Source organism: Oryzias melastigma, linkage group LG7, assembly GCF_002922805.2.
Source record: "Oryzias melastigma strain HK-1 linkage group LG7, ASM292280v2, whole genome shotgun sequence".
NCBI classification, from domain to species: domain Eukaryota; kingdom Metazoa; phylum Chordata; class Actinopteri; order Beloniformes; family Adrianichthyidae; genus Oryzias; species Oryzias melastigma.
The window spans coordinates 25,988,539-26,000,784 of NC_050518.1; the positions used below are offsets into that span (position 1 = coordinate 25,988,539).

Sequence of the window (12,246 nt, forward strand, 5' to 3'; positions counted from 1 at the left end):
GGGAGAGTGAAGCTGATGTTTGCATTTTGAAACAAGTTTAGAAATAAATAGGATCTGCAACTCATTCATGGACTGGAGGAAATACTACTGGAAAAATGTTAAGAAACTTCAAAACTCTCCAGGCTTCAGCTACATATGAACATGTGAACCGATGTGGTTCCACAGCCTTTATCAGGTGTTTTTGGGCCGCCCTGATCTGAACCGATAGTGGAGAGATGTTCAGAACTTGCTAAATTCAGTTGGAGGCCCAGATTCCATTGGATTTCAATAACCTCTACCTGTAGGACATGTTATAGTTCTAGATCAAAGGACGGATAAAAAGCTGTAAAAAAAAAAAAAAAACTAGAACTAGAAAGTGGAAGAACCAAGTTCCACCAACATTAGATAGCTGACACAATATACAAAAGCTTTGAAATGGAAAACCTGACAGTGTTCCCCCGTATTCACGTTTCTTTATGCTCAGATTCATATAATTGGAGATTTTTTTTCAGTTCCGTCACTCCTCCGGTTTGTCACAAAAACTCAGCAACTCAGACTCTTGTATGAGACTTTGCTTCTGAAGGAGGTGCTGTACCTCAGTGTCTGCATGGAGAAATGGCATCAGCTGAAACAAATCCCAACATGTTGATGAAGATTATCGTGGAGGATTATTATCATCCGGAGCAGGTGATTAACATGGATGACACTGGCAAATTCTGGAAGAAAGATGCCCTCCAGCACTTACTTGATGAAGCCCGTGCTGCTGGTTTGAAGGCACCAGAGGAACGCTCTTCCTCTGTGTCATACGCTGCTGTACAAGCAAAAGCTATTCATGATGAGCAATACTCCAATGTTCTTTAATAACTGTTTACAAGTCATGATCAGAAGTGTTTTTAATGAGTACGGATGGTAACGAATGTTCTTCGGCCGCTGGAATGGGGGGTTAGATTAGGGGGTTCTCGTATCCGCGGAGGTCTCCAGGCCCTAACCCCCACGTATGGGGGGACACTAAACACAACGGGGCACAAGTGTCACAGGTGACACATGTATTTCCTTGTATTAGAGTTTGCATTCTAGTGATGGCACAGTTGTTATGGAGACCATTTCAAACAGGCTCTTCCTGTCATAAACGTTGCTGTGTACGCTTACAATTCAAAAGGAAAAGGTTATTTTAGTGTTTTTTTTCTTATTTTGTCAATATTTTAGTTTCAATCCGCTCTCTTCTCCCAACTTATGTACGACAAAAAGAACACCTGCAAGGATTTTCTGCAGAACTTGTATAATGAACACTGTAAAGCTGTTGTACATCAAATTCTTTTCAAATAAAAAAAAGAAAAAGTGGCTTTTCGTAGAGGAGAGGGCTCTTCACCAGAACGGGCACCTAAAAGAGAGAAGCACAGCCAGGTTAAAGCAGAGGAGCGGCAGGAGCGTGGCGGTGAAACGCTCGTGGACGGACCAGCCGATGTAGCACTGGCACAGGTTCTCGTGGGACGTGGCTTGTTTGATGAGGAGCTCCACCTGTGTCGGCACATCCAGCTTTTCATCGTGAGGAAAGTCCTGACCTGCAGCAAACAGTCGTCCACAGAAGAGCAGATGAGATGAGACAATATGCTGAGAGAACCAGGAAAAGGCGGAGCTTCACAGGACTCGCCGTCTTACCCGTGAGTTTGTCCCGGACTCTGTTGATGATCTGAATAGCTTTCTTGTTCAGAGCTTCAGGCTGCACCAAACCGTCTCCAACTTAGAAAACACAAAGAGGTGGAGTCAAGACCAAATCCCAACCAATCAGAGACAGACTGAGAAGGCGGAGCCGAGCGCTCACTGAAGGAGTGGATGGACTCAGGAACGGTGGTTCCCGCTTTCTTGTGCGTCGTCTCTCCAAGGTCAATTCCCTCCAGAGCTTCTGTCAACGACAGCAAAGAGCCAAACATCTCAGAGGGATTTCCTTCACTCTAACCGGAGGCGTTTGAGCGGCAGACTGACCCACTGACTGTCCGGCCGTGTACGAGTCCGTCCTGGTGCGGGAGCGCTTGGTGCCTTTGGTGTTTGCTGTGAAGCACAGACCAACATGACGGAGCATGAAGACGTCAGAGGAGCTTTACCTTCATTCTGCATCATCACACTTCTGATGAGCAGCTTTCATTCTCTGAATAAAGAACATCTACAAAATAAAATACTTGATTTTATTAACATGTGCAGCTGCATTAAAACTAATCCTTGAAACTCTCATCTCTTTGTTCTGGTATCCGGATTCTTCAGAACAGTGTGATGAACACAAACTGACATCTCCACAGGGCAGAGGTCTGCAACCTTCAATGCTTAAAGAGCCATTCAGGTCAATTTCTAACCAACTACAACCCAGTAGGAGCCACAAAGTGACTTCACCCTTTAGAAAAACAAGATACTGATTTTTTTTACTGTTACTAATATGGTTGTTTATTTATCGTCATAAATAAAACAAAAACATAAAAAGAAAACAGCTGTTTTTTTTTCTAAATATGAAATAGTTTATAACTTGACAGAAGTTCACACTAATTATTTTCAAAATAAAAGGCATCTTGACCCATGCAGGATAATCTTAATGCAGAGAATGTTATACTGTAATGTCAGCAATAATATTAAAAAAGAAAACTTTAAAAGGTTAATTATACTGTTTTTGATGAATTTCACCCAGAAGTTCTTAAATTTAACTAACTACAATGGAATCAGAGCTAATTATAAGTGACCTTTTTCCAGATTTTTCTGACCATTTGGTTGATTTTTTTCAAAAATAGAAAACCCGTCTGATAATCCAACAATCTTTAACTCTGACTGTGCTCACTGACCTCCAATTGATTTACAGTGGTACACGGCCCTCAGAAATGGGTCCAAATGTTTTAGTAGAACTTTGGTAAACTTAGAAAACAGCTGCACCGTTTGATGGATTATTATAGGAGCCAGACATACTGTACTTCAACTGTTTGTGATTGAGTTGAAAAAAGTCTGACTTAACCATGTCACTTTTTAAAATGACAAACATTTTATTTGTCTTGAACCAGAGAGCCACATCAGGGAGGTAAAAGAGCCACATATGGCTGCAGAGCCGCAGCTTGCTGACCCCTGCCTAGGGGCTCCCTGTTAACATGGGAGTGACCCCCTCACTTACTGTCCATGAGCCTCCAGTTGAGCAGGGGGTCGTAGACGAAGGCCTCCAGCACAGCCATGACGCTGTCGCGGTGTTCCCGCAGCACCTCCATCACCGTGTGACAGGTGATCCGGTAGTTACCATCCAAACCCGTCACCTGACGCACAGTACAGAAACTTCTCAAAGCACAAACCCGGACAGCAGAGGAAGCAGAAGCTTCTGTAATCCAGTTATGATGCAAGAAAGAAGCGTTTATAGACGACTTAATCTAAAGCAGAAAACTAATTCAATGGTTTAAGATTGGATCCTCAGCTGCTTCAACAAGAGGAATCCACACAGAAAGCACCGAGCAGAGATGGTGGCGGTATACCTCCATGGCGTTGGTCAACATCCTGGTCAGACGGAACGGGATCTTTTCTGGAAACTTCTCTCTTGTCATGGCCACCTGTGGGGAGAAGGTCATGTCAGGAAAAACCATCCCAAGACAAAAGCAGTGAGAGAGGATTACAAATCTCACCTCAAAGCAGTCTCCAAAGTCGATGTGAAGGATTTTCCCACTCAGCCGGTCCAACATCAGGTTAGACGGATGTCTGAAACACAGAAGCTCGTCTGTTAGGAACACAAGCTAAAACCCTCACCCCCTCTTCAGGGTTTAGCTTTCCATCGGGAGGAGCAGACCTGTCGCCCAGGCCGAGGATGTAGCCCACCATGGACATCACAGCCAGGGAGCGGGTGTAGTTGGTCCTCCTGTCGAACCACACCTGCAGAGGAGCAGGTTTACATAACAACTCTTAATCTATGAAGCTGCTAAATTCAAGCTCATTTATTTGAGAAAGCTGCACCCCCTCAGGAAAATGTTCTCCTATCTTTCAAAGTAAAGTGAGAAAGAAAGCAAAGAAATTCTGCAAATGTTTCTCATAAATCAGCTATTCCTCTTATGATTTCTGACCCATTCAGACCGGGGCGAGCTCAGGGCATCTAACCTCGGAGCTGGGGCTCTTCAGCCACAGGAGCTTGGCCAGGTCGTCTCCGGCCGTGTTGTTCACTGCGTGCTCAAACACCTCCACCTTCTCCATCAGCGTCAGGTGATCGTAGTCTGGAGCCATCTGAAGCACAAACAAACTTTCTGAACCCCCAAGACGGATGCTGCACTTCCTGAAACCATTTGATCCTCGCAAAGATTACAAACCTTGTTTTCAGCCTCTCGTGAAACTTAACACGTCTTTGCTCTACACCTTTAAAAGCTTTTCTCAGAATCAGAACAGTCCAGAATTTCTGCCTCATAATAGACCCCTCATGGAAAGCGGCCCCCGAATGTTTGAGACCCCTGCTCTAAAAACCTGCTCTGTCTGCAGCAGCCCGTCCCATACCCACGAAAACCAGCGGTTGGAAACGTGCTGATGTAAGATCAATGCCAACAGCTCCCTCCAGGAAGAGTCTGTGCTGCAAGCTCCGCCCCCAGACTACAATGAAACCAAACCCACCTTCTCCGCGGAGCTGTGGCAGGAGATAACTATCTTTCTGTAACAGGAACTGCTCCCGGACCCATTTTTTAAATGTAGTCTTGCTTCGCTTCCAATCAGACCAAACTTCGGTTCACTGAAACGAACCGAGAGCGGAACAACTGAACCAAAACGGCCACCGTACCCGTAAACACGGTAGAAATGAGGTGATCGGTGAGCCGCAGACAAATGTAGAGCATTGGATTGTCATTTTAGCTAAAAGGAAATAATTGGTCCAACTGTTTACTTGATAGAACGTTTATTTTAACACCAATAAAAAACGTATAACTCTCTTTTCTGTCTCCTACGCGGCGTGCACGCCGGTGTAACCCAGGTTTAACTCAGGTAGAAGCCGTTGCTTTATTTTTCCTGCCTTGCTTCTGAGTATTTTTTTCTGCGTGTCTGGTCACCTCTGCTTTCCGAGTCGGTGACATAATTTGATCAAGTGGGGCGATCGGCCACTCACGGGCCTCCATTCACGTGACATCGCAGCACCACGTGACTTGGAGCAGCGAATCACATACGCTTATAACGGGGCTGGGAAACAGTATTGCAGGAAGCAGTGGGGAAGGTGATGGTGAAACACAGGTCTGTCTGCAGCAGCTGTTCACTCCGTAATTCATCTCATTTTCGTTTGTTGTTTATCTCAGTGTGTCCAATGTCGTAGGAACCCTCTATGCGGCCAAGCAACAGAACGCGGCTGTTAAAAGAGCGTGTGGTTGTGGTGGAACTAGGTGAGTCAACCAGTTATGCTAATGCAGCTTAGCCACTTCACACACTTCAGCCACTTCGGCTCAAGGATGTCGTCGGGAAATGGGCGGGACCGACAAGGATCGAAAGGTGGAGGCTCAGAAATCGTTTTAGTTCCGGGCATTAAAACGCTCCACAAAAATGACTAATATTTCAAAAATCATTTGTTTTTTAGTCTTTCAAAGGTAATATATGATCATATATATGGAAATAGTTTACACTGAAAGGCTGAAGAAAATCATGGAAGGGCCCCTTTAATAGTCGATTGACATGGAGGTCCTAACATGATCTCACAGAGTCTGTAGAGTTGGAAAACTTCAGACAAAGACATGAAAAGATGAAATTCTGACAGGAGACAGACAGCAGCTTCCTCTCACCCTCAGCATGATGCGGTGCTCGATGTTGAGCAGGATCTTCTTCTTCTCCCGGTAGTCTCGGATGAGGGCGTGGAGGGTGTCGCAGTGGGGAACCCAGCCGATCAGCCCCGAGTTGGTGGACAGAGGGATGACGGCGTAGCGCTGGATGCTGAGGGATGCAGCAGAGCCAAAAGAGCAACACTGATTCCTAAGCAAAACCCAGCATGCACTGCACACGTGTGTGCACTGGTTTGAACCCAAACAGAAGTCTTTGCATTTGGCGTTTCTCTCGGTGTGTACCTGAGGTTCTTGCGCAGGGACGCGGGGTCGTTGGCCAGCAGCGTGTTGACCAAACCAAAGAGCTGCATGACTCTCTCATCCTGCCTCAGGTCCTCGTGGCCCTTCAGCAGGAACATGAACTCGTGGCCGTTGCTACCTGCAGATGAAGCCCCACATGCAACGCTGAGGATAATCATATGGATGGAAGAGATTTCATGCATCAGTGGCTGCAGGTCCTGCAGCTGCAGCAGGTAGAGACGTTCTACAAACCCCCCACAGAAACATCTGATGGTCTTTAGGTCTTTACAAAGTTCTGGAGCAGGCAGGCCTCAATGCATCCTGGGAAAAATAACACTGAAGCCAAACCTATCATGAACCCAAACTCAAGTCACCTTCAGTTAAATGACAAAAAGTCCAGTAAGAAAGATTTAGTCACTCATCACATGATGATATATTAATGATTCTGCTCATTTTTTAAGGATCGTCAGAATCATAAATATGGAAAATGAAGAATAAACAGTCAGAGAAGCTGACAGCACCGCAGTCTGGCGCCGCAGCCATAAATCTGAGCTCCCTGCAGCCGCGCCTGCTGTCTTCATCTGCAGCCCGGCTCCACAGGTCAGAGGATTTATGGCTTCTCATCTTTTACAGGGCTGGATAACAGTGATGGTGACACCAGAACAAGCTGTACTAAAGTGACACTGACGCGCTGACATTTAATGGCTGCTTCTCCATCAGGCGGTAAAAAGTTGCAATGATTAGGTTTCAGATTTAGTTATTGATCCAGGAGGAGATAAAGTGTCTCCACATAAACGAGTCACTCAGGAGGTTCTGACGTGGGGTCAGGATGACCTGGAAGCTTTTTTTTTCCTCTAAGGCAGGGTGTCAAACTAATCACACGGGGCCAAAATCCAAAACACACCTTAGGTCACAGGCCGAACAGGATAAACATTTATTGGACACTCTAAAACTAAAATTTAAAACTTTAAAAACTTAACTTCTCAACATTACTATGAACTAGATATATAGCATTACCTGTTATAATGCTAGTGTGAATGTTGTAAGACGAATTTGGCTGCTGAAGATGCTGAAATTAATAGCTAAAAACGTTGAAGCTCATAGCCATTTAAAATATTAGCTAAATGCCAAAAATCTAAAAGAAAAACATGGGTTAGCCAAAACAGCTAGCATGTAGCTGAAATGTTAGATAAACTCCAAAACAGTCTAAAAATCTTAGTAAATGCCAAAATAGTCCAAAAAGCTGCAGAATTTCAATTTTTAAAACTTTAACACTGTAACGTTTTAACATAATTCTGAATAATAAAAAGGCAGGAATATTATTCCAGAATAAATCAACTTAAATCTTAAATAACTTTCAATATTTTACTCTCCATAAAAATATATTTTGTCAAAATTATACAAGTTAGAAATAAGCCCAAGATAACATCGGGCCATTAATAATAAAATAAAATGATCTGGAGGGCCGGATAGAATTACCCGGAGTGCCCGATCCGGCCCCCGGGCCTTGACTCTGACACGTGGTATAAGGCTATATTATCTAACAGGAAGTTGTCAAGGTTTCTGACAAATTCCTAAAGAACCCATCTAAAGAGAAAAGGTCCAAAAATTCTTTTGTTTTTCCACAAACTCGGGAAGCATTGAGTTCATCCATGATTTTATCTTATTTCGGTGACGAAAAAACTGTTTTTTCTTTCTCAAAAGATCAAAAATAAATGTTTATGGTCTTTGTCAACTTTCTGATGAACCCGTTTCCTCCTGGACCCCCCCCCCATAGAAAAAAACCCTGTCCTGAGTGAAGCCTGAGCTTCATGCAGCGCGGTCACTCTTCAACGTACCCATGATGGTGAGTTTGCGCGGCCGCTGCTTGGAGGTGATAACCTGCAAGGACGGCGCGATGGACTGGATGCGAATGATGGGCTGGTTGGGGTCATAGGTTCCAGGAACGGCGAGCTCCAGGTCGCGACACATCAGCAGCTTTGGAGACACATACTGCAGCTCCAAGGAGGTGAGCTGAGGAGGAGAAGGAGGTGAAGAGACGCTTCGGTAGAGACATGTTCAATGTGCAAAATGCGTGAAGCGACGCCACGCGGTCATTTACACATTCATCACGTTCAGTCAGAGCAGCTGAATAAAATTGATGATGACGATGGTGTGAAGAGGACCTCCTGGGGACTTCATCCCAACAACCAAAGAAAGTAAGATTACCCGATTTGTTCTATGTGGATTTATTTAACGACAATTGTGTGAGACCCCCCCCAAACACATACACACAGGTGAACTACTTTAAAAGTGCTTAAATCAACTTCAATTCCCCCCAAGTTGTTTTGCTTGCTTGAAATAAAAAACGTCCATAAAAAGAAAAATATTTTTTTCTTTTCAAGTGGTGCTAAATTATTAAAATAAAAAAACCTAATTTTACAATTTTAAAAAATCTTTTGTTTGTTTTTTTGACAGTGAACAAAAACTTTATTTTTTCATTGGAATTATACTAATTCCAATGAAAATTTTGCATTATTGACAATAAACCAATTATAATTTATAAAAGTCTCAATCTTTTAAACATTTTTTTTTTAATTAGCCTTTGTTTTGACTGCTTGTTATAAATGAAGTTTAAAACAAATCTAGTTTTTGTTGCTTGATTTAAACTAATTTTCATAAAATAATTTTGTTTATTACTTGCTTATAATAAAAAAATACATTATCAAATGAGATGTTTTTATTTTTTTGCTCAGCTTGCTAGAAATAAATCTGTTTCAATAAAAATATCTTTTGTATTTTTATTGCTTGTAAAAAAAAGAATAAAACAACTTGAGTTAAATTTGTTGATTAATTGTAATAAATCAAATACAATGTAAAAAAAATTGTCATTTTTTGATTGCTTGTGATAACAATAAAAACTTTAATTTTTTTAGCACATTTTGCTTTGTTTGCTTAAAATAAGATAATTTCATTTTAGAAAGTTTACAGGTGAAATCTTTACATCAATACTTCCATTGCTGTTGGACAAAAAACCTGAAAGACACGAGATTCCAACTTCAACTTCTAAAATCATGTTTGCCTTTTTTTTAGCATTTTTTTTCCAGAAAAAGAAGAATAAAGAATTCTGCATATTTTCTATTGTATTTGTTACAGCATGTTCTGAATGCTGATTGGCTGTAAACCTCTGTCAGTCAATCTGTGCAGAAAGTGTTCAGTTTTCTAAATCTGTTTGCATTCTCTATTCCTCGATGTAATTTTCTATGATGGTTTGAACTTTGAGAGTTTTTGCTTAATTGTTAACAAAATCAGAATCAGGAACGACGGTGATCATGTTAAGGGTTGAGAAGTTACAGTACGCCTCAGGTGTTAAAGGGTTAAAACACCTAGAATTATTGCTGAAATGAGAGTGTTGGACTGATTCATCCCAAGATGAAAGGAAAGGAATCAGTGAATGAAATGCAGGAGGTTTCATTCAAACGGAAACATTACGTTGACTGATTTCTTTCCACCTCCCGGTCTTTTCAGTTTCCAGACATGAACAAACCTTTGCATCCACTGGTTTGTACCTGATGCTTATCACTGGAGTCTAAGCAGAGCAGACAGAGTCCTCTCACCTGTGGGAGCTGTTTGGAGATGCGTCTGAACACGTGGTAGTAGAGGTCCCAGGCCTGGGTCAGATCCTTGACGTTACCGGAGCGCATGTACTTCCTGCACCAGTCCTGAGCCTCCATCAGGTCCCTGCCGTACGCCTGCACGGAGGAGGAGGAGCCATCACTCACAGCTCACGTTTCAGTCCAGAAGTATAAAATGTAAGATGAGGTTCAAGGGTGCGGCGGCAGGACAGAAACCTGGTTGAAGGAGGTCTCTTTGAGGGTCTGGGGGCCTCTCTCCATCATGGCGTGGAGCGGCTCCAGCACAGCAAACATGCCCTTCACGTTGCGCTCTCCAAAGTAAAGGCGGGAAGCTTCCTCCAGGCCCTCGTGCCACATTTCATGCCACAAGATAGCCACCCGGATGAGTTCCTCACTGACCTTGATGAGAGGAGAACAGCAGGAGTTCTGGGGTTTGAAAGCAGCATCAGTACAGGAAGAAACAGCAGGTCTGATTCCCAGCCGATGCTGATGCTGAGAGGAGCCGGTCAAATGTGTATTACCATCATGGCCTGCTGAACCAGGGTGTTGCAGTGTTCACACATGTTCTTCAGGATCTTGTTGGCAGCGTTATGGCGGGCGGTGGTGGTGGACTTGGAGGCCACGGTCAGCGGGTAGATCAAAGCCTGGAGGAAACGTAAGGATAAAGATCTGCTTCTCCTCCACGTGGGAGGGCAAAAGGAGGCGCACCTGTGGATGATACCGGCCGATATCTGTCAGGAGCTGGTGAATGAGCCGACCAACCAGAGCTCGGGGGGTGTCGATCCGAGCGATGAGCTGCGGGATCACCTGAGGAGTCGACGTAAACCGCTATTAGTAAAAAACTACGTTTTCAAAGACGAGATTCAACGTGTTTCTCTGACTGAACGAGCTTCTTTATTAAAGTCAGGTTTCTGCCTTACCTGCAGCCAGGTGTCTATCTGAATGGTCTTGATGCCTTCTACCAGAGCTTCATTCACCTCAGGCCAGTGACCGTAGTCAAACCACAGAGTCAAAACCCTGAAAAGGCCAAGAAGAACGCAGCTTATTATGGGATGGAATGAAGTCTGAGGAGCAGGACCTCCTCTGGGGAGGCTGTGAGGTCCCACAAAGAAAAGCAGCCTTCAGACACATGCTCGTTCTCTAAAGAGTAGTTCTACTGTCAACAAGTCTCTCAATGCAAAAACATGTTAAAAAAGCAAAACCACATCAAGAAAAAAACATTTCTGAATTCAAAACAGAACCCCAGAAAACAAAGCATAAAATCACAATTCCAAAAGTATTAAACAAAAATAAACAGGAAACATTTCTGAAAACAAAGGTAATTTCTAGAAATTAATCCAAAATGTTACAAAAATCGAAGCTGAAGGAGAAACCAGTAAAGGTAGGAACAGACCCTTTTCATGTGACGTCAGACTAAAGCATTGCTGTCAGTGTGTAAAGTGACTTCTGGTTTACGGGTTTAGACTGAAAAAGTTGACAGCTGAACACAATTTTAAGTAAATAATAAAAGGTAACCTTATCAATTTGAACAGAAAATGTTTACAATATTTGTCTTATAAATGTTCTAACTGTATTTTTATTTTCCCCCTTAGATGGTTCCCAAATCAAAGCACAAATGTCAGTAATCCTGACAGCAGAATGCTGCACAGCTGCCTCCCCAGATTCCTATGGATGATATTAAACAAGTCATGGATTTTTCTCTTAAAGTAAAACTAATCACTGCAATGTTTTCTTCTTTGAGCTGCTGTTAGCTCAGCCGTGGTTCTAACATCACTCCTCTTTGTTTTTCTTTATAACTGTGTGTGATCTGCAGGAAAATAAACTATAAAAGGATCAAATGAACTGTAAACTGTTGCCAAAAAATATGAAAGTGACCATTTGTTTGTATTTTCTAAATACATACAGCCAGGGCTGAGCTCTTGTCTTGGACGCTCTTATTTTGAAAGGTGAAAATATGTGGCTTAGTATCTGCACATAAAATATTGGTGGTACCAAAGCAATCATGTTTGTTAAGAAATTAGGAGGACAACCCAAACAGAGCAAACACAGGTCACAATTAAAATGTTTATTAGGGAGGTAGAATTAATCGGTGAGCCGCCAGATGCACAGGTGAGCGTAGAACTCCAGAAGCAGACGTGAGAGAAGAGTCTTTGAAGCGTCCGAGTGCAGGCGGATGGTGTCAGGGATGATGGAAGATTCCTCCACTGCTGCTGTGTACCGGATGAGAATCCACCAGAGGGTGAAGACCAGTGTTGGGGCAGCTTTACTCCGTGTTGAGATGAGGGAACTGGAAACGTCACGCCTCTTCAGGATGGAAACGGAGGAGGAAAAACCAGGGCAGAAAAACTCCAGACAGGGGACAGGCTTAAACTCGTTACCAGGCCAGAAAAGGGTCAAAAACATGAAAAGACTAGAAGTGCAAGGATTGTTACTAGCTGGAACGTGACTGATTCAACGAACTGGCAGGGTGGAAGTGAAACTGAGGACCTTAAATAGTGTGAACACCAGCTGGAGCACAATGGGAGCTTAATCAGCACAGGTGAGTGAGATTAGGGTGGAGAAAGGAAGGGAGGGGTGAAGGAGCAGAGCAGAACCATGACATTATCAGGCTGAGGAGGAAGCGT

General features: G+C 43.2%; 1 protein-coding gene across 2 annotated transcripts in view; it reads right to left on the minus strand.

Moving 5' to 3' along the window:
• Positions 1-1,241: 1,241 nt before the first annotated feature.
• Positions 1,242-12,246, minus strand: part of mtor (mechanistic target of rapamycin kinase) — an 82,784-nt gene continuing 71,779 nt past the window's right edge. For both annotated transcript variants that reach the window (XM_024292199.1, XM_024292198.2), the window contains 18 exons: positions 10,543-10,639; positions 10,331-10,429; positions 10,144-10,266; positions 9,839-10,021; positions 9,605-9,739; positions 7,847-8,021; positions 6,012-6,147; positions 5,733-5,880; positions 4,087-4,209; positions 3,782-3,864; positions 3,621-3,693; positions 3,474-3,548; positions 3,125-3,260; positions 1,963-2,028; positions 1,802-1,882; positions 1,639-1,719; positions 1,436-1,541; positions 1,242-1,360 (listed from right to left, as the gene is read on the minus strand). In XM_024292199.1, coding sequence (XP_024147967.1) covers positions 1,345-1,360; positions 1,436-1,541; positions 1,639-1,719; positions 1,802-1,882; positions 1,963-2,028; positions 3,125-3,260; positions 3,474-3,548; positions 3,621-3,693; positions 3,782-3,864; positions 4,087-4,209; positions 5,733-5,880; positions 6,012-6,147; positions 7,847-8,021; positions 9,605-9,739; positions 9,839-10,021; positions 10,144-10,266; positions 10,331-10,429; positions 10,543-10,639 — 1,936 coding nt within the window. In that variant the 3' untranslated portion in view covers positions 1,242-1,344. The remainder of the gene's footprint in view (positions 1,361-1,435; positions 1,542-1,638; positions 1,720-1,801; positions 1,883-1,962; positions 2,029-3,124; positions 3,261-3,473; positions 3,549-3,620; positions 3,694-3,781; positions 3,865-4,086; positions 4,210-5,732; positions 5,881-6,011; positions 6,148-7,846; positions 8,022-9,604; positions 9,740-9,838; positions 10,022-10,143; positions 10,267-10,330; positions 10,430-10,542; positions 10,640-12,246) is intronic.